We start from the raw sequence: 22,504 nt of genomic DNA, 5'->3' as shown, positions 1-22,504 counted from the left end.
ATTGAACTTTTTCCCGATGGCCGATGTCGTCGTCCAATCAGCGCGCTTCATTTCATTCAACATGGCGACTTCCTTGTGTCAGCTTCAGATCGAGAAACACCAACAAGCAAATTTGTAAAACTCAACATTACTCAGTTTTGTTGATAAACTTCTCTCAGCGCAATGGATTGGGTCAAATCATTGAAGGAGTACAATGCTGAGAAAGGGAAAAGTGAGTGCCTGATCGTTTGTCATTCCTGAATTTAAACGTTAAATCACTCGACATGCTCGAGGCAGAGTATCGGACGTGTATTTCCGACACACGCTTTGTTAAAGCATAGAGCTAGGACCCGGGGAATTAGGCATAAAGTTATCCCCGAGAGTTTAATGTTTTGAATTGTTTACTTATACTTTTTTGATAATCCTTACTTTTAGGACCCTGTTCCTATATAGGAAGGGAAAGACTCACCAAAACAGTTGACTAAATGACACTCAAAATTGACATTATGATATTTTTGGCACATCTGAACAATTGGCAATGACACCTCACATACAAACTTATCGCGAAAATTCACCTATGCAAATTGGGGTCAACACGCCCCTCATTATGACGTCAACGTTGAGTTCGTGCTTGCGCTCATGCCATCAATTTCGGCCCGACTCACTTCAGTTTTATGAATGAAATCATTATGCGTCGGAGAGTGAACATGCCAGAAATTTACAGTAGAAAAGCTCATGATATCTGCTTTCTTTTGCCGAAGAAAGCTTCAAAATCGATGAACTATTGCCTGAGTTTTGACAGTTCAAACATTTTTTAGCGTGTTTTTTTTTAGGAACCAAAACTTCTTATTTTTCGACGGAGTCCATCTTTTTAATCCTAAATTTCTTTCTTCTCGAATTTGGTTGGGGAAAACCTGAATTAGTTCCATATAGAACAGGTTTTCAGCTTTTTAGTGGTGTGGCACATGTGGGTGGTCGGTCTGATACGGCGATGGTCGCGAGCAATATGCATAAAAATTGCTCGCTAGAACTGCCCAAAATTGCGAATGATAGTGAAGTAATCACGTGATATAAACACGTGCAACGTGCATGAGATATATATAGCTCAGTGGAAGACGGTTACGAAGATTAAAGGGATCCCGTTTGATTAAAGGGATCCCGTTTGATGAAATGTGTGTGTGTCTCTTTTTTTCTGTCCCTTTCCCCCTGTATCCCGATGCGACGGGGTTGGGCGGTGGGTTGGGGTGGGGATGGCCCGCGGGTGGGGCGGGGGAGGCCTGCAGGTGGGGTGGGGGAGGGGGAGGGGGAGGGGGAGGGGATGGGGTGGGGGCGGGGGAACAAAGACACAGTGGGTGGAATATGCACATTCTTTGGGTGAAGGGCCATTGCATATATCCAAACACCTTGAGGGGTGGGGTGGGGTCCCCTGGGTGGGGGGAAAGGAACGGGAGGGGGGGTACTGAGAACCAGGATAATGGAATATTTCCTGTCTTTCATTTCTAACACCTGCACCATATCAGGACCCCATGGAAGGGGAGTGCACATAAGGGGTTGCCGGTGGAGGGGTGGGGGGGGGGCGTGGGGGAGGATGCCTCGCGAGTGTAGAGGGGGGTCGGGGGTAGAGTACTCAAAACCAGGAAGCTTAAAATCCGGGGGGGGGGGGGGGGGGGGGCTCAAAAGGAGGAGGGTGGAATTTCACATTTCCTTTTCTTTTTTTCGGTCCTTGCAACATATCCCGACCCTAGTGGCCGGTGGGTGGTGGGGGCCCCCACCAACACAGAAATCTTGATATGCAAATTAGGTAAACAGCGCCGCTCATTATAGCATCATCATGAAATTCTTGCTGACGCGCATGCCATCTACTTCGGCCAATTTTCGGCCAGACTCCTTCAGTTTTATGAATAATATCACTGTAGGCCTACATCAGAGGATGCACCTGCCAGAAATTTACATGCTGAAAGCAACAGAATGATGTCCGCTTCCTTTTGCCGAAGACAGCGTCAAAATGAAAGGGTGAGTTTTGACGATTAAAATATTGTTTTCGCGTTTTCCTTTTTGGAACTCAAACTTCGTATTGTCCAAGGGAGTCCATCTTTTCAATCCTGTTTTTCTTCCTTCCAACATTTTGTTTGAAATCAAATGAATTAATTCCGAGTAGTTGAGTTTTTTAGCTGGTGAATGGTGTGGCCTAAGTGGGTGGTCGGTTTAATAGTGCGATGGTCGCGAGCAAAATGCATGGAAGTTTATCACTGGAACTGCCAAAAATTGCGAATGATTGTCAATTCGTCGCTTTGCTCACGAAGTGACAAAAACCTAAAAAATTGACAAAAGTTCATTCTGAGATAATCGCATTTGAAGTTATTCATTTTTTCAAAAGACATTTTCGACCACTTTGCAGTAACAGATTTCGGATTTTTTTGCATTGTCCGATAGGATATGATTTGCTCTTTGTTAATTCATAGTTGTTTGTTAAAAATAGTTCGTAATTAAACAGTAATTCATTAATAAAACTTTTTTGCACTTCGTGAGAACATCAAAACTTTGGGTCCCATATTTTGCTAATTACTTTGTACACAGTTTTTGTCACTTCGTGGGATTTTTTTTCGACGCAACAAACTTGTTACATTTGCGCGTCACGACATTCTAGCGCGCGCGTCTGTTCTTTTTCAACATCGTTCGTGTGCGCGTGTATGCTCCCATCCTTCCGCGTGTAGACCATTGTATAATTTCTGGCCCTGCTCACGAAGTGACTTTTTGTCACTTCGTGAAAACATTTTACACATTTTTACACTTGGTGAAAATGAAAATCACCGATTTCAGGCTTTTGTCAATTGTTTGTTTACAATAATTAGGAAAGTAAACAATATTTTGCCTTGAAACTTGGTCAAATTGTTCCTGGAGACAACTATAATAAAATGGCTAGTAAAACTCAAAAATCGAATAATTATCGATTTTCGAGGTTTTGTCACTTCGTGAGCAAAGCGACGAATTATTGATCACGCCGGCTATATCCGGCCCGCCGGCACCGCGCGCGTTCTAATAAAAACCCAAGATTAATAAAATGATCGGTTACACCTCTATGTTCCGACACCCCTATGTTCCGACTGCACATATTCCTATTCCTAACCCTAACCCTAACCGGGAGTAACACAATCTAGGTTGTCGGAACATAGGGGTGTCGGAACATAGAGCAGTCACCAAATAATCAAGATGTTTTGTTTTCTGATAAATGATGTGACTTTATTATTGGGAATACCACTTTCTTTTTTCCTTTCCCCTGCCCTGGATACCATATTCCGACCCTGGGGATGGGGCGGTGGGGGGGGGGGGGGGGCGGAGCGTGGTGTTCAAACCACGCCAAGAGGGCTAAAATTGTTTTTTCCAACAAGTGAAGTTTGTCTTTTAATTTGGTGCAATGACGTTCCCGACCAGACTTTCTTTTACTGCGATATCATGGACCGGGCCGGGGTTGAGGCGGGACCGTATCATAAGTCCGACGCCTCATAGGTCCGACGCCTCATAAGTCCGAAATTTCGGACTTATGAGGCGTCGGACTTTATTTATTCCGCCTCATAGATCCGACGCCTCATAAGTCCAACGCCTCAAAAGTCCGACAACGGAAAAAAACGAGTGTCGGACTTACGAGGCGTCGGAGCTATGAGGCGTCGACCTATGAGGCGTCGGATTTATTAGGCGTCGGACCTATGAGGCGTCGGACTTATGGGCCTTTATTTGGTTAGGGGATGTGATTTTGTCGGACTTATGAAGCGTCGGACTTATGAGCGGACCCCGTTGAGGCCGGGTAGGGGTTGTGGGGGGGGGGGGATTTCCAAAACAAAGAGGGTGGAATGTCCTTTATGTTCTTTTAGTTATTAATCTTAAGACGTGCTGCTCTTTGGGGAGAGAGGTGGTGGGGCCGCATGAGTCGGGGGTGGGGGGGGGGTGGGGGGGGGTTAAGGTACTCCAAACCAGGAGGGTTGAATATCCCGGGGAGCATCAGAAGGGGAGGGCCTGGAATTTCCCAATCTTCTTTTGTTTTCATCATCATTATCATCATCATCATCATCATCATCATCAGACGTCGTAGGCTACTGCCCGTTGACGCAACAACCGTCCACTTCTTCTGGGTTGTGTGACTGGTGAAGGGGTGATTTCCTTCGCTGAAGGGTCGCCGCAGTTAGTTTATCCACGCTGAGACCGCTCCATCTGGTGAGGCCGTCGATCCAGCGGAGTTTGGTCATTGCATTATATCCCGACCCTTGGAGACAGAGGGTGGGGGCCCCGACAAACTATTCACAGAAACCTTCGTATGCAACTAGGCGAACAGCTCCGCTCATGATGACGTCATTGTCAAGTTCTTGCTTCATTACGCGCATGACATCGTCTTCGGCCAATCTCACTGGGAGTCCATCTCTTCAATCCTATTTTTCTTCTTTCCAACATTTGGTTCGAATTCAAATGAATTTATTCCGAATAGTTGAGGTTTTCAGCTGTCGAATGGTGTGCCACATGTGGGTGGTCGGTTTGATAGTGCGATGGTCGCGAGCAATATGCATGGACATTTTTCGAAGGAAATGCCAAAGGATTGCATATTCTTCAAGTGATTTTATTCAGACTTGCTTGCCCGTGGGTGGAGGGGGGGGGGGACGGGTTGGATTCCCAAAACAAAGAGGATGGAATATCATTCCTGGGAGAGAGAGGGGGAGAGAGAGGTGGAGGGGTTATCGTACTCCGAACCAGGAGGGCTGAATATCCCCGGGAGAGCCGCAGATTGGGAGGGCCTGGAATTTCTCAATCTTCTTTTGATTTGGTCCTTGCATTATAATCCCGATCCTTGGGGCAGAGGGTGGGGGCCACGACAAACTATTCACAGAAACCTTCGTATGCAAATTAGGTGAACAGCGCCGAATTTTATGACGCAATCGTCAAATTCTTGCTTTAAAATACGCGCATGACATCGTCGTCGATCAATTTCGGCCACTCTCGCTAGGAGTAGGAGTCCATCTCTTCAATCCCGTTTGTCTTCTTTCCAGTATTTGGTTCAAATTCAAATGAATTTATTTCGAATAGTTGAGGATTTTAGCTGTCGAATGGTGTGCCACATGTGGGTGGTCGGTTTGATTGTGCGATGGTCGCGAGCAATATGCATGGACATTTTTCGAAGGAAATGCCAAAAATTGCGAATGATCAGTAAGTCTGTATACAGTATACACGTACGTACGTGCAGCAGAGCAGGGGATCTACCCGATGTTCCCCAATACCGATGTTCCCCCAAATCCATAGGATTAGGGTTAGGGTTAGGGTTAGGGTTATATTGGTAAGGATTTCGAGGAACATCGGTATTAGGGAACATCGGAATTGGGGAACATAGACATGCACCCGTGCAGGAGCTATGGAAGAAGCGTTACAAAGCAAGGATTCCGTTTGTTGATGGCCTTTTTTTTCGTCCCTTACTATCCCAAAGCGACGGGACGGGGTTGAGTGGGTGGGGTGAGGGAGGCCCGCGGGTTGGAGTGCAGGTTGGAAGGGTGGGGAGATAGGGGGCGGTGCACCGGGAACACTCCATGCACATTTTTTATTGACCCTTTTGGCCTTGCCAATTATCCCGACCCCTTGGGGCGGGGCGGGGATAAAATTTCCTTTGTTCCTAAGTTTTCCTTTTTTTCCGTGCACCATTATCCAGACCCCGGGGAAGGGGGCGTTAGGGACGGGGGGAGGGGCGAATGGGGGATGGGGGCAAATGGGGGATGGGGCCGCGTCCCCACTTCTACGCCTGTGCAATTAAGCGTGGGTGTGCGTGTGTGTGTGTGGGGGGGGGGGGGGGGAGTTTAGAGTACTCCGAATCAGGAGGTTGGAATATCATGGTTTTTTTTATTCACCCTTTGCGCTGTCCCCTGGCGCGGAATGGAATATGGGGTGAAAATATCTTATTTTCATGCAATGATGTTTTGGGTTTTTTTTGGGGGGGGGGGGGGGTCTTTATACGAAAACTTAAAAACAGTAATCATGAAAAATATAAAATTTAATAAAAATGCAAATTGCAGAAACGAATATCTCATATCTATTTTGTGAAAATGTTGTGGCTCTGAAAAGAGCCGTTTTGGTTTTAGTTTGTTGATTCGATGATTTCTTCGAAGGCTTGGCCGACACTCTGCTTGCTCGATGTGTTCTTGCTGGCTGGCTTCTTGGCTGGCTTGGCTGGCATGGCTTGGTGGAGGATTTCTTGACAGATGTATATTTGACTTGGATGGCGTTTTCTTGGCAGCTTTCTTGGGTGACTTCTTCGGCGCGGGTTTCTTGACTTTATTCACCATTTTGGCTTTCTTGGCTTTTCTGCAATCTTGGCTTTCATTTCCTGTTCCTTCTTGGCCTTGATTCTCTCCTTCTCCTTAGCTGCATTAGCCTTTGCCGGCAGCCTTCTCTTTCTCCTCGGTGGTGTCAAACTTGAACGTACCAGCGGCTCCCTTACCTGCCATCCGAGTGAGCCTCCAACTTCATTGATTCATGTTTTATTATTTAAAAGTTTACTCTAGCATGGCTGATTACACAGAAATTCTTAGGGTGGATTATCTGGATCCGCACGTCCGTACCCCCGTGGGCGTACCAAACACCTCCCGCATGCAAAAAAAACCATATCTTTTTTCGCCTCTTTGGCCGACGTTCTGACTTGGTGGGTCCTTTTTCCGCAAGTTCAGAATATTTTCTCTAAAAATTGGTGCAAAATACATGTATTTGAAATGCCTTCCTTTGTCAGAAACCAACAAAATAGAAACTGCATTCTCATGTTTAGACGATACACAATGACATCAGAGGAGAATAACAATCAGTACTGACGAACTATTCGCTCACAAGATGCCTTTGATCACTAGTTCTCCATAATTATTTAGAGTATTTTGTATTCGGAGTATTCATCATTTTCCATCGTTTCTGACCTTTCAATAACATTGGACTTAAAGGGAAATCTTAAGGGCTCCGCTAAGCCTCATATAATTATGTCAGACGCATATAGGCCCCAAGTCCGGCAAAATCTAATATAAGGCCCATAACTGTTATAAAATTCCGACGCCTAGGTCCGACACCTCATCAGTCCGACGCCTAATAATTTGGAAATTTCGGACTTCCGAGACGTGGCGGGGGTCCAGGTTTATCATCGGAGGAGTCGGACTTGCGATATATAGGCCTAAGGCCCCGACCTTGATAGTATAGCCTCCCATGCAGCTACGGAACAACTCGAAATTTGGTTAATCAGGGTATATATATTGTTTTATTTCGTAGTACTATGCAGTTTTCTTTGACCATGGAGGGATGGTTTGACTTTCAGGTTTTGAGTTATCAGTGTTGACTTTATCCAGATTTCGCTTATTCCAATTTGTCAGCGTTTTCACGAAGGGGTGAATTTGCCGCAATAGGTGTTGGGGTTTAACGGTTAGGGTTAGGTTTGGGGAACAGGTATAACATAATGCACCCGTTGAACTTGCAGTGGTTGTCAGAAAAGAGGTTTTAAGTTGGTCACGATTTGGAATAAACATTTCGCATACTACTGACTAACTTTTGAAACACAGATGAAACTTCAAAGATGTACCAATTACAGAATAATGGAACAACAATTGCGAGGTACCGGTATCGTAACTAATCCCCATAGATGTTTGTCTGGTCGTGAAAACTAAATCCCACACACTTGTTGTTTTGGCAAATTGCCGATACCCATTCCCCACCCTTTGCACGAATTTGTCTCTTCGTAAAAAATCAAAAGACATTCAGGTGAAGTTTTCTCAACATTGATTGTTATGATTTCGTTGATTTTATCTGATTTTGACCCAGACTTCTTTCCAAAAAATGTTCGTTGCGTGCAATTTCAGCCGGAACAAGAATTTTGAAAAAAGGTATGATTTTTGGATTGATAATTTAGTCCCTCCGTAAAAACGCTGAAAACCTTTTGCAATTTGATTCAAAAATTTCAAAACTATTTTTTAAAAGACTTGTCATGCTTACTGCTTACTGCTTACTTACTCTGATTCGATTTTTAAAGAACGGGTTTTTGACTATGTATTAGCCTGGGGGAGATTATAATCTGGATTGTTTGTTTTGCGTCTGTTCTTTGACGACTCTTCGGAATTGCCCCCATGATCTACCCCTTTCGTGAAGTTGGCATCAAGTGTATTTCCTTTTATTTTCATGCCTTTGTTGTTATAACTTCTCGACATTATTGACAAGTGGTGAACATTCATATTCGTACTTGTATTAGTCATCTAAGTTAAAAGCAAACACATTCTTGTCCTGGTGTAAATCAAAGAGTAAAAACAGTAAAAACAGCATGCAAGAACTGACAATAGTAAAACTTACATTTAAATTAACCTATGAATAAAATATGCCTGTAAAACACAATAATTTTTAAAATGATAACATAAAGACTGATAGCAAAAAGACACGATGCCTATCCGCCCTGGGCTAGCACTATGACAATGAAATATAACTTTAAAAATATGCCGGGGAAAAAAGGATAAAGAACTTTAAAAATGTTTTTTTTTTCCATCGTCGTAAAATACTAAAAACTACAGGTGCAGATTTTGAAAAGTTATTAAACTTAAATAAAGTTATTTCGTACTGTGTTTTCCAGTGGCTAATTCACAACAAATGATGTAGAGATCTAAACGGTCTTTCATATTTGCTGTATTATTATGTAACTTTGAATATACATGTAATGCCAAATTGCATTTTGGTCAAAAATAAAATGAAGCAAGCTTCGAGTCGAACTCCGATTTGAAAAAATTGACTTGCTGAAGCTCGCCGATCCCCTGGATCATCCAATACATGTACATACACGTATACGTATTTGTATGCAGCATGTATGCATAGTGCCTGGCCGTGGCGTGGGAACGTATCAGATTACATATCGGCCGACCGCAATATCGATCGGTTCAAAAATAGATGGTCCGCGCGGGAATTGACCTGGATTGACCCGCAAACGTTCGGGTTGTCTGTGACGTAGGCAAGTCACCGACATATTTTTCTAAAAATGACTGCAAGTGCGCAGGCGTGCAAATTCCCGCACGATGCATAGGCCAAGTTCGTATGTGCACCTTCTTGAATATCAGCAGGTTTAATTTTGTGGAAAGAGGGCAGGGCTTTGATTTATGAAGGAAATTCAGGGGTAAAAGACGACGATGACAACCAGAAAACAGACTCAAAAACCAAGATGGCAAACGTGAAAGCTCGATGCGATGAAAGCTCGATGCTGATTGGCTGATAAAAAATAAACATCTTATTTATTTTTTTAGCAGCCAATCGGCATCGGGCTTTCATTATGTAGGGCTTTCACCCGTGTGAGAACTACAACATGCACGTCTGACTGCGAAAAAAGGTAGGAAAGTCACATTTTCTTTGAAAGTGCTTTCAAAATTACAACTAACATGAGTTATGTGAAGAAAAAAAGACTGCTTTAGCCTGCAAAAGTCACTTTGGTACTGGACAGTCATCTGCAAAAGTCAGTTTTGAACAGAACTCGTAAAAAATAGAGGTGTCCTAAAAGTAAGGATTACCACTTTTTTAAAGGTGAAGTTGAAAGGAAACTTTTTTTTTTTACTCACCCTGTTCAAGTTAAAGGTCACTCACAGTGATGTCAGCAAAATTTCTTTGGCAGAGGGTAAAGTACATACGGTATACTTTTAGAATTAGAAGGTACCTTTCTGTCAGCTAAAAACAGAAAGGTGACTTCTAATTCTAGAAGTAAAATACATAATGTATCAAGTAATTGTATGAACATTATTTCCAGTACTCAGCGTAACATTTTTTCTTGTTTGTATTTTTCATTCAAATTTTCAGAGAAAAGTGAGAGTGAGGTCAGAGCGGAAGAGATGGAGACTTTTACCAAGCTCTACACAGAATTGAAAGGTCCCAACAAACAGAAAGACAAGAGCTACTCAGTCATCCCTAGGTTCTACTACAAGGTGAGCCCTTGTGGAAACAGATTTTTTTGCTGATTGTCACCCCTTAAAGGGAATATACATCATTTGCTTTTGCTGTAATTTTCAGAAATGGATGGAATTGGGGGGTTGGAAATATATAGCAAATATAGTTACACTGACTTTTTTGAGGTTTTGGGTTCGAAAATGCTATAAAAACCAAGAAAAACAATCATTTTCCTGTAGTCTGGTTCCCTGACTCCATATAAGAAGAAACAGAGCAGTTTACATACATTGGGGAATTGTAAGGTCAGGGAACCAGTCTAGCTGGCTTGTACCAGTTCATAGGTGTGTAATCGATTGCAAACAAGTGCGATGGTCAGTTGGAGCCAGTATTTGAAAAAAAAAGCCAGTTTTTTCCAACGCTGATCGGCCGATCAGCGTTGGAAATTAATACAACAATAGCACTTTTCTTGAAAATGACAGTATACCAGGTGCCATGATTTTACAGGATGCTTTACACTGTCATTCACTAACAGTCTAGCAAGGTATTTCAAAATGATTTGGTAGTTTTATTTTTTGATGTTTGCAAATGTTGTATTTTCCCTTTAACCATAATTGATGCTACGCGTACTTCCTTCTTCAGCCAATATGGCCCATCAGGGCGGCGTTTATCATGTTTATCTCCGGTTTCAATAGCATGAAACGACTGAGAATATTTCTATTCCCGTAGATGGGATGCCAGGCCATCGCAGGTTACTCCTCAGCTAATGCTGGTATCCTTTAGGTGGAGAGAGGCAAGTGAGGATGAAGTGGCTTGCCCAAGGGCACAACATATGGCCAGCAGCTGGATTCGAACCCCTGACCCTTTGATAATGAGTCACGAACCACAGCCGCTAGGCCATACTTCCCCGTTGCTTCTTCAACTCGGGTTGAATCCAAAATTAGGGCTGTCTTGAATATACAGAATATTCAAATATTTGATCGTCAACCGAATATTCAAATAGCTGTTTTCCAGTTAAAATATTCAAAAACAACATGATTGTGATGTTATTTTATCGTATAGTTCGGTGCTTTATTGTCAGGTGCCACTTTTTGTCGACGGTAATTTTTTTTGGCGATGGCGATTTATTGTTCCCATCTTTTTAAAAGCAGGTTCAAGCCCTTGATAGTTGTAAAATACTGCAAAACACTCTAGCGGCCCATATCGATTGCAGCGCGCAATTTAATGGCGTGCTCTGCGTGCAGCTTTTGACCCGCGTGGCACGTAGCTGTAGGTGGCAGTTTCAAATATCCCAATATTCGGTCAAATGCAGTTTCAAGTACCTGTAAATGATTCCAAAATGGACAGCCCTACAACTTAGTTCAAGTATCAACCCCTTATTGACTTCAAAAGAGATCAAAATAATTATTCGTTCACAGTGTGGTATTTGCGTGAGATCAAGTGCACGTCCTGGTGAAAAGTACACCCAGGTTGATTTCAGCATGCAACATGTATGCGTTGCTAATGTGAATAGAATAAAGTACGAGGTTTTGACAAAGATCAAATCTGAAATTGGAGTAGTGTGAAGAAATTGTTATTGTCAAGCACTTTGGAATTTGGCTGTGCAAGTGTATGTACAGTAGAAGTATTTTGTTCGATTGCTTGATGATGCTTATGTACAGTGTACATTGTAATTGTGGACATTTTTATGACAGTTGTTTTCAGATTTTTTCAATATATTTATTGTGACAGCTTCCCAGTGAAGATGAAGTTTTGCTTCAAAAGCTCAGAGAAGAATCAAGGTATGTACAAACTACAATGTATAAGAATAATAGTCTTTGTTATTTTGTTTTTACATGTATGTATGTGGCATAAAGTGGGAGGGAACATTTGATTTACAAAAAAAGATCTCCATCATCGATTATAGATACCAGTCCACATTTCATCAAAAGATACATTTTATTGAGGCAAAGCCCCCTGCCCATTTGTGGACCTATAAACAAAGATAGAAATGTGATACATTAATTAATACTGTACATTGAAAGCAAAAATTAATCCTAGCCCTTGGGCTTTTTGGCTAGGAAACATCCTCAATCCTTCAAAATCCTCCAAAATATTGCACTTATGTTCAAAAGAAGGATACCTAGTGCCTCAATCCTTCAAAATCGTCAGACAGTCCTGCCTCAAAACTGCATCCTCCATCCTCCACAATCCCCCTCTTCCTCAAACACCATTCATCCTCAATCCTCCAAAACCGCCATGAGGATTTTGGAGGATTGAGGAGGGTTTAATAGGGTTGTTAATACTAGTTTCGTCATTGCACCGATACAAAATTGCTCAGACTTTGTGATTTATCTTGTTGACTTGTTACCTGCATAAAACGAACATGTGGTTCTTGTCAGAGGGGCTGGTGTTTGGCTAGGATGTTCAGGGTCAATAATTCAACCCAGGCTAAAGGGGTACTCGGCACGTTATTCGGCTATGTTTGCATGAGGATCTTGTGGAATATAAAATTCCTCTTTTGGTAAGTAGGGTACTCAAAAAGCCTTAAACTATTTTCAGTTGGATTAGGGATTTGTTGGTCAAAGGGAAAGGGTCAAGTGTCAAGGAGAACAGAATGTACAGGCAATTTTAGAATGACTTATTATGGTTGTTGGTTTGAAGAAGTCTGATGGATCTTTCTTGTTTTGCCATTGCAGGGCTGTGTTTCTTCAACGGAGGAGCAGGGAATTGCTTGACAATGAAGAGTTGCAAGTAGGCCATACTTTTTCATTTCTTAGTTTTGCACAAGTCTTAACCCACTCAAACTTAGGTTTTTTTTTTTTTTTTTTTTTTTGTAGTCTGGTTCTCTGACCCTACCTCAGATGAAACGGAACAATTTACAAACTTCGGGAAATTGTCAGGACAGAGAACCAGACTATTAACTTGCTTGCTTGCAGCCGTTCACAGATGTGTAACCGATGGCAAACAAATTGTGGACTAACTGAATGTGGTAAATTGGTGGCAGCATTTGAAAAAAGTCAGTTTTTTTTCTACAATGGCCGGCCGATCGTTGCAAATTGATACAAAAATTCCCCTTTTCTTGGAAATGACAGCACACCAGGTGCCATGATTTCACAGGATGTTTGACACTATTGTTCACGTGATATCAAGTGATTGGAAAAGTGGTCAAGACATGCAGGGATGGGTAAAATAATGATTTATAAACCTATCTGTGTTAAACAGTTTTCTTACATCAGGTAATATTGTACTTGCTTTTTTGGCATTTTCCCCCAGAACCTGTGGTTCTTATTGGACAAGCACCATACCCCACCGATGGTTGGTGAGGATCAGATGATCAATTATGAGGATTTCCTCAAGGTGGCTACAGAAGCTGGGCCCAAATGCAAGTAGGTGTCTCCAGGCCTGTACATTTGGGCTGTATTTTATTTTCTTGGCAATCGCAAATCTAATTTATACAGCCTCTGTGTTGTTTTATTGTATTCATGTATGTATCAAGTCCTTTTATTTTAGCAAATGTCTATTTTGTATTGTATTCTACATTAGTTATGGTTTGCTTTTAAGCCTTTCAACAAATTGTTTGCTCTCAACATGATAATTCAAAATACTCAATGCTATATATCCACAACTGTAGAAACCATATTGAATCAAAATATAATCGGATTATGTAATTTCACTAGCCGCAAAATCACTAATAATGTTGCATTCTGTTAAATTGTCATTTAACCTTGATTCAACTAGCCCCAAAAAGACAAAGTGCAATTTACAAATGTTCATCCAACTATCATCAAACCATAAAATGAGATGATGAGTTAATAATGTTCAACTATTGAATTTGTTATATACATGTGTAAAAAATAACTTTGATTATTTGTATAAAGAGTAGTCATCTTTATTCTTTGACATTCACAAAGGAGTTTCATGCACAAATATTTCAGTTCTTTATGTCATGAGGTAAGTTGTTTCTGAGAAATTGTGCCATTTTAACACATTATCACCTATACTACATTGTTTTTATTTCCTGAGAAATCCCTAAAAACCATAGAGTGCTTCGGCAGTTTGAGTCATTACAGGGATTAATAGGCAGGGCTGTTTGGGGCAATACAAGGACTAACGTGTTATTCAATTTTGTATTTGATTTTGCCACACGCTTTGTTGTTGTTTTCTTTCAGACCTTTCTTTACAGCCACAGTCTTTGCCAAGCTGCTGCAGACGGATCCCTACGGTAGGATATCCATCATGCAGTTCTTCAACTACGTCATGCGCAAAGTGTGGTTGCATCAGACGCGCATCGGACTCAGTCTGTATGACGTGGCCGGGCAGGGCTATCTGAAAGAATCGGTGAGTCAAGCATTCCATTTTGTACCTCGATTGTCTACAAAAAGACACCTTCTGGCCCAAAAAATACAGTGGTTTGTTCAGAGAGATCTCCTGTCAGCTTAGAAACTACATGTTTTCCCAATGAAAACGCTAACATGTCAACAATTGAAGTCTTTTGTAACAGAAAAAAGATTTCGATAAACAACTTTCAAGGACTGTTTTTTTTTACCTTTTTAAAAACCTGGGGCCAATTTCACGGTGCTGCTAATCACAAAAATTTGCTTAGCACAAAAAAAGTCTGGCTTATAAAAGCAGGTCATCAGCCAAAACCCCATGTGATTTTATGCTAAGCAAACAACAGCTGAATACTAATCACAAGCAATATACATCACGTGGAGTTTTGGCTGGTAACCTGCTTTTATAAGCCTGACTTTTTTTTGTGCTTAGCATATTTTTGTGCTTAGCAGCGCTGTGAAATTGGCCCCAGGTTTTTATACTTGTGATTTAGTTGTGACTGGACTTATGAACTGACTTGTGATTTACTTGTGACTGGCTTTATGAATTGACTTGTGATTGTTTACGTGGCAAATGCTTGTATTTCTTTTTTTTGTTTTTGTTTTTTCAGGATTTGGAGAACTATATCCTGGAATTGATTCCCACCCTACCACAGCTAGACGGACTGGAGAAATCCTTCTACTCCTTCTATGTCTGCACAGCTGTTAGAAAGTTCTTCTTCTTTCTTGACCCGATGAGAACAGGTCATTTAAATATTCGTGCCGTTAATTTGTTTACTTTATTTTAAGGTCAAAAAAGTTTGATACGGAGGCGTCCCTTTTCCCGTATGCTGCCGTTTTGACCTCGAATTGAAGCTGTAATGTATGATGTGTACCTCTTGCCATTATACCAATGACATGAACACATCTGAGTAACACTTGAGCTATGAACGTCGGCAACATATCAGTTGCCAATTATTTGCAACGTGAGTGTAACTGCAACGATATAAGGCAATCGGCATCAGTCGGTGCTAAAAAAAGTCGCAAGAGTAGAAAAACTTTTACTTCTGCGCCACGACGTAACGTGTTCCCGATAGGCCTGAATCAGTCGCAGTCCACCTGTGCGAAGTTACGACGTCATGCCCGCATCCGGAGCATCTTATTTTATTGTCGCGTCGTGGGTGACACGAGCATATTGCGATTATTCTGTGTTGAGATGCCGCTTGTTCCACGGTAATCACACGATTTGTCACTTTTGTGACCTGAGCATGACATTAAGTGCTTGATGCCGATGGTTTCGTTGCAGTGCAAGCACACACGTAGGTCGACCTTAGGGCAACTTCAGTGAAAATGGTTCTTTACTGCTTTTGCTATGCAGTAATTTTTGCTTTTTCATTACCGGAGAGCATACATGTAGTTCTGTATTTTAGTGTTATAGTCAAAATCCTTTTCTCGGACCAATAAGTATACTTTAAGGTGGTGTAGAAGAACTTGTGACTTAAAAAAACTAGACAGTGTGTTCTCTCGTCATGGGCTTTTGAGTATGGGTAGGAATCTAAGTAATTGGATGAAAAGGTAAGCTCAATGTTGTATTTCCCATATATTTATTTTTTAAAGTAAATATATGTGTACATTTCGAGACTTCAAAGGTAATCTACAAAATATGGTTTTTGCTGTAATTTTCCATAATGGATGGTTTTGGGGCTAGTATTTTATAGCAAATATTGTTACGCAGACCTGTTTAAGATTTGTGTTCATAGATGATGGAAAAACAAAGAAAAAAATTGCTGTTCTTGTAGTCTGGTTCCCTGACGCTACTTTAGATGAAACAGATTTTTTTTCTAACGATGGTCGGATGGCCATCGTTGCAAATTGATAGGAAAATTCCACTTTTCTTCAAAATGACAGCACACCAGGTGCCATTATTTCACGGGATACTTGAGACTATTATTCACTTACAGTCAAGTAGGGTATTTCACGATAATTTGGTAGTTTTGTTTTTATTTCTTGCAAATGTTGTATACTACCTTTAACAAGACTGTATTTTAATTTTTCCTTTCATGCTGGTGCAGGCAAGATAAGGATCCAGGATATCCTAGCCTGCAGTTTCCTGGACGACCTGCTGGAGTTGAGAGACGAAGACCTGCCTAAAGATGCCCAGGAGTCCAACTGGTTTTCCGCACCCTCCGCACTCCGAGTATACGGTAAGCACATTGCTCAAGTCAATAGATCACGTGGTACCAACAGCTTTTGCTGAGGACTGTTTCTTGTATCCCCCTGTTTCTTGTATTCAACTTCAGCAAGTTGAATGCCCAGTTTTGTCACAAACTATTAAGGCACATTTGGAAGCCCAATTTTCAAATGCTAACTAAAACCACTGATCTCTATGTAAAGACTGGATAGCGGATATCCATACACCAGTCACACAGTAGACTTTGCATATTGACCAATTCGCACCCGGTCTCACGAAGATGGCCGCGTATAATATGAACATTCTACGCTATGCAGCACGCGTTGTATCAACAGTTGACACGCATTTTGGTCACGTACACATATTATGATGTTCTAAAAAGAACACATTTTCATAGTGATTATTATTTCCAATATGCCGAAAAAAGGGAACTGAGGCATTAAAATAGTAAACCTACAACGTTAGAAAAATTGTAAACCTTGGTCAGTGGTGGTGGTCAAAATGTAAGTCAAGTGAACCGCGATGTTACAAAAGAAATCATGCTGTCTATAAAAGACGGCAACTTGTCCTTTGTAGATCACCAGCCAGTCTCACCGGTCTCACCAATATGGCGTCAAATTCATTCATTGTGCGGCTCTTTATCCACTATCCAGTCTTTATATAGAGATCAGTGACTAAAACCCCAAGTCTGGATAATGTTGGGAAAATATGGACGAAATTAATGCAGGTTTGATTTTTTGTTTCATTTTTTTTCTCTACGACTGTGATTGTTCCATATTGTTGTTCCCCAGGCCAGTATCTCAACCTAGACAAGGACCACAACGGCATGTTGAGCAAGCATGAGTTATCCCGGTTTGGCACGGGAACGCTGACCAACGTTTTCCTGGACAGGGTGTTCCAGGAATGCCTCACCTACGACGGGGAAATGGTAAGCCAAAGAGCAGAGTGGTAGTCATGCTCAGAAGTCTTAAAGGGAAAATACAACATTTGCAAACATCAAAAAATAAAACTACCAAATCATTTTGAAATACCTTGCTGGACTGTTAGTGAATGATAGTGTAAAGCATCCTGTAAAATCATGGCACCTGGTATACTGTCATTTTCAAGAAAAGTGGTATTTTTGTATCAATTTCAAACGGGCTTTTTTTCAAATACTGGCCCCAATTGACCATCGCACTTGTTTGCAATCGATTACACACCTATGAACGGGTACAAGCCAGCTAGACTGGTTCCCTGACCTTACAATTCTCCAATGTATGTAAACTGCTCTGTTTCTTTTTATATGGAGTCAGGGAACCAGACTACAGGAAAATGATTGTTTTTCTTGGTTTTTATAGCATTTTCGAACCCAAAACCTCAAAAAAGTCGGTGTAACTATATTTGCTATATATTTCCAACCCCCCAATTCCATCCATTTCTGAAAATTACAGCAAAAGCAAATGATGTATATTCTCTTTAACGTGAGACATTGTGTTTCCAGTCAAGTGACTCGGTGTGAGATTGGGGGGGGGGGGGTGAAAATGAAAAATCCACAAAATTATCCGCAGATGGTTTTGGGGCCACCAGTGCATTGTGAGGTCTATCATACATTTGTATTTGTTTAAAGGCATCCCATAAAGGGAATATACAACATTTGCAAACATCGAAAAATAAAACTACCAAGTTTTTACGAAATACCTTACTGGGATGTTGGTTAATGACAGTCTAAAGCATCCTGTAAAATTATGGCACCTGGTGTGAAGTCATTTTTCAAGAAAATGGTATTTTTGTATAAATTTCCAACGGTGGTCGCCCGACCACCGTTGGAAAAACCTAACTATTTTTCAACTACTGCTCCAAATTTACCATGTTTTTTTCCAGTCATAATTGTGTTTGCTATTGGTTACATGTTCATGAACGGGTGCAAGTTCATTGTTCTGCGTGTACTCATACAAACCTTCATAGGTAATGACACCTTTGTTAATATTAGGTTTTTTGCCTTTCAGCAAAACGAAAGCAATTCTCATAGGGATGCATGTGAATTGTTTTCGTTTTGCTGAAAGAACATGTACCTTTTTTGTAATCCGTGAACAGAACTTTAAAATGGTGTTTGTGTTCAAAATGCCGTAACTTGAAAAGTACATGAGTGATTTAAGTGATTCTTGTACTAACTGAAAGCTTATTGATTGAGCTTTCTTATTCTAGATTTTGAAAGTGCTACAGGCAAAACTTCATTCAAAACTTGGTCTTGCCATTTGGGATGCGTTTTTTTTTAACGCCCTGTACTGAGCAATCTTTTGTAGACCCCACTGTGTTAGTATATGGACGTTCAACTGTATTAACATTGTATTTATTCACTAATGAATCCCTGCATTCATACAGTACTAAGGCAGTTTTGGTCATACAAGGAGTAAAAGACAGGGCAGTTTGGGGTGCTACAGGGCCTACTGGGTGAATGACACTTCAGTGTCTGATTTTCTGATCTGGCATAATGTCGCAATGGCCTTCATTCATAATGTTCTCACCCAAACAGGACTACAAAACCTACCTTGACTTTGTGCTTGCCATGGAGAATCGCAGAGAGCCGCAGGCCTTGCAGTACTTTTTCCGTCTGCTGGACGTACAGGGCAGGTCCTACCTCAATGTCTTCGCACTCAACTACTTCTTCAGAGTGAGTACACGAGTTATACTTTTAATGCCCCAACTATAGCAAAGGCCCCAACTATAGTTGGGACAGTTGGAACAGTCCCACCTGTAGTTCGGACAGTCCCAATTGTAGATTGGATCGTCTCAATTATAGTTGGGGGCAATGATATAGTTGGGACGTAACAGGCTCATTCCTTTGATGGGATTTCCCACGGATTCTTTCCACTTAAAAGGTACAGTCCATCATTTGCAGCTATCCAGAAAGTAACTGGCGTAATTATTGTTGAAAAGCATACTTAGTTGAAAGATGGTAATGGGACTAAACTCCTTGTGAAATTAGTCTTTCTTGCAAACTGTCATTTTGAAGAAATCAATGAAAGAAGGCCTTTCCAACGATGCTTCTTGGAATTTTCCGTTAGTAGGTTTAGTTGTTTTTTTTAATATGGCGATGCGCACGCAGTTGCTATAATTCTTCTCTTTTTTCTTCTTCAGGCTATCCAGGAGCAGATGAGACAGCATGGCCAAGAGCCAATCTCCTTTGCCGATGTGAAGGACGAGATCTTTGATATGGTCAAACCGGCCGATCCCCTCAAGATCACTCTGCAGGATCTCATCAACAGGTCAGTGGCTGGACAGTTATCAGTGGATTCAATGGGAGACTTTTGAGACGTTGGGGGCAGCAAACACACCGGTCCCTTTTCCACTGTTTGCGTCATATTGAGCATGCGCGCTTTAGATTAAATATGACGTAAACAATTGAAAAGGACTGGTGTGTTTGCTGCCACCAACTGTCTCAAAAGTCTCCCATTATTCATATTCCCTCCGAGGGGCTCTTGACTGCTTAGGTGAAGAAGCGTATTCTATGTTTAACCCATTAGCACCTGTACTACATTGTACTACATTGTATTACATTGTACTACATTGTATTACATTGTACTACATTGTATTACATTGTGCTTATTCACTGAAGAATCAATAAAACCATAGAGTGCTTGGGCAGTTTGAAGGGTCAAATAACTGAGCAATGTATATGTGTCATATTTGTTCGTCCAAAAAATCACAAATTGGGTAAGAGTATTCTCCTGCCTAAAAGCATAGCAGCCCAATTATCACAGAAATATTGAAAAATTATAAAGCGCACGTATCCACCAGGACTGGTGCTCTAGGCGCTTCATCATTATTACCCTGCTCATTGGGCACATGAAACATTCCAAATACCATCTCAGCTCCCTGGGGAGTATACAGCTCTATGCAGCCTGTTAGGTGCAAGGAAGCTAATTCAATCACAATAACCATCACTGCCCTCACAGGTACCCATTTACTCCTGGGTGGAGAGAAGCAATGAGTGACAAAGTGCCTTGCCCAAGGGCACACGCACCATGACCCCAGGCTGGACTCGAACCCACAACCTGCAGCTTTACCCGCAGACCACGAATCCAATGTCCTTAACCACGAGGCACAGCAGTCCACAGTGTTTTCTGATGGAAACATTCCAGATATAACATATCCGAGTTTCAGCTGCTATCTCAGAATTTGCCTTTACTCACTTTTGATGATCTCATTGTTCAACCCATTAGTGTTATATTTCGAGGGCTACGGGGAGTAATAGGGAGGGCGGTTTGGGGCCACTTCATCACATCACTTCATCACATCTCTTGGTGTTCCGACTTCCATATTTTTGACCTAAAGATGGTATCAGCATGCGCTTTTCACAGCAGTAATGCTGAGATTGTGCTCTTTTCAAATCTGTAAAAAAAAAGTGACTAAGGTCGACAAACGACTCATTTAGGTTGATCGCATCACATATTGAAACATTTTTGAGATCTGGTGAATGTTTATTTCTACAGCAATCACGGTGAGACTGTGGTCAGCATCCTGATCGATCTGAACGGTTTCTGGACCTACGAGAACCGAGAGGTCCTGATGGCAGAGAACAACAACAGCAACCAGTCGGATGCCCCTCAGCAGCAGGACCAAGATATGTGAGTCGGTAGCCGACAACCGAACATTAAAGAACCACCAGTCAACTGATGTGCTGTTACCTAAGTTAACCACCTTCTTATTCATGAAAGATCAAGATACAATGGATGTTAGTCGGAGTTTACTACCACTAGTGAGAGTCACCGGTCAACTGATGTGCTGTTCTCTAAGTTAACCACCTCCTTATTCACAAAAGATCAAGATACAATGTACGTTAGTCGGAGTTAACTACCACGGTTGAGAGTCACTGGTCGACTGATGTGCTGTTGTCCAAGTAAACCACCTTCTTAATCACGAAAGATCAAGGTACAATGTTTGTTAGTCGGAGTTAACTACCACGGTTGAGAGTCATTGATCAACTGATGTGCTGATGTCCAAGTAAACCACCTTCTTAATCACGAAAGATCAAGATACAATGTTTGTTATAATTAGTCGGAGTTAACTACCGCGGGTGAGAGTCATTGATCAACTGATGTGCTGATGATGTCCAAGTTAACACAGACTGCCGTTTGAACTAAGAAGGTGAAATACATACGAGTTTGGGAATGGAACACCACAGACTTGATGAACAGAGCACTGATCAACTGATGTGCTGATGTCTAAGTTAACAGAGACTGCCTTTTGAACTAAGAAGGTCAAGTACATATTAGTTTGGGAATGGAACATCACTGACTCAATCAACAGAGCGCTGGTCGGCTAATGTGCTGATGTCCAAGTTAACCGAGACCCCCAACAGACTTAAAAAAACAAGACCTTGTTGACCACCAAGGAATAGGTAAAGGTGACTGGTCTGATGTGCTGGTGTTTAAGCCAACAGAGATTGCCTTCTGAGCCAAGGATTGCGTTATATGCGAGTCAGAGTTGACTGCCACTGATGGGGTTACTAGTCAACTGATTGTGCTGCTGTTTTAAGTTAATAGAATTTCTTAGGCACTGCATGGAGACTTTGGCGTCCCAAAGCAGTTTGAGATGTGCAGTATTTCCTACCTGTTATGTTAAATGACAGTTGAAAGATGAAGATTTAAAATTTTGACCAATACAGGTTCCAGGTTTATGTACGTGTGTTGATCTGTCTTAATGCATCTTATCCATCAATAACATTAATGAGCTTATCTAGTTGAACTTGACCCGAAAGTGTCGGACATTATTTATACTTGGTGCCTCAGATTTGGAGGACGATAGACCATTATCATGTTGGGGCCATCTTGATGTTTTTCCCATTCAAATCAACGTAACCAAAGCGAGGCTGGAAGGAAAAATAGTCTGGTTCCTTTTCGCACAAAAAACATTATCAATCCGTACTGTTATTGGATACAGGGAACATGACTGAAATGGTGGCAGCATGATGAAGGTCTATAGGCTGGCCCGTTGGGTCCAACCAGCATTGATATTTAAAAACTGATGATTGCTGTGATGTGGGACATGACGTTTTTAACACCCGAGGGGCGCATAGCACTCGAGGCGGTTAAAAACAGCATATCCCACATCACAGCAGTCAACAATTCTTTCGTTATAGGCCTATCATGCTAAT

At 41.5% G+C, this 22,504-nt stretch overlaps 1 protein-coding gene across 2 annotated transcripts; it reads left to right on the top strand.

Moving 5' to 3' along the window:
- Positions 1–49: 49 nt before the first annotated feature.
- LOC119736417 (serine/threonine-protein phosphatase 2A regulatory subunit B'' subunit gamma-like) lies at positions 50–22,228 on the top strand. Of its 2 annotated transcripts, XM_038210442.1 has the most exons (13): positions 51–211; positions 741–743; positions 9,804–9,926; positions 11,617–11,666; positions 12,564–12,618; positions 13,141–13,253; positions 14,037–14,205; positions 14,810–14,942; positions 16,250–16,381; positions 17,160–17,296; positions 18,881–19,018; positions 19,486–19,613; positions 20,841–22,228. In XM_038210442.1, the coding sequence occupies exons 1-13, from the start codon at positions 194–196 to the stop codon at positions 20,977–20,979; spliced, it is 1,338 nt and encodes a 445-aa protein (XP_038066370.1). In that variant the 5' UTR covers positions 51–193; the 3' UTR covers positions 20,980–22,228. The 2 variants fall into 2 exon arrangements, with proteins under 2 accessions (XP_038066367.1, XP_038066370.1); XM_038210439.1 differs by lacking the exon at positions 741–743 and having other exon boundaries at positions 50–211; positions 9,802–9,926.
- The last annotated feature ends 276 nt before the right edge of the window (positions 22,229–22,504 follow it).

This window comes from Patiria miniata, unplaced genomic scaffold, assembly GCF_015706575.1.
Source record: "Patiria miniata isolate m_02_andy unplaced genomic scaffold, ASM1570657v1 HiC_scaffold_10, whole genome shotgun sequence".
NCBI lineage: Eukaryota > Metazoa > Echinodermata > Asteroidea > Valvatida > Asterinidae > Patiria > Patiria miniata.
This window is presented reverse-complemented; position numbering and strand designations above follow the sequence as displayed.

Coding starts and splice junctions, on each gene's coding strand:
- LOC119736417 (XM_038210439.1), top strand. CDS start 163: ATGGATTGGGTCAAATCATTGAAGGAGTACAATGCTGAGAAAGGGAAA. Junction 12,619..13,140: donor TTGACAATGAAGAGTTGCAA/GTAGGCCATACT, acceptor ATTTTCCCCCAG/AACCTGTGGTTCTTATTGGA. Junction 19,019..19,485: donor CACTCAACTACTTCTTCAGA/GTGAGTACACGA, acceptor TTTCTTCTTCAG/GCTATCCAGGAGCAGATGAG.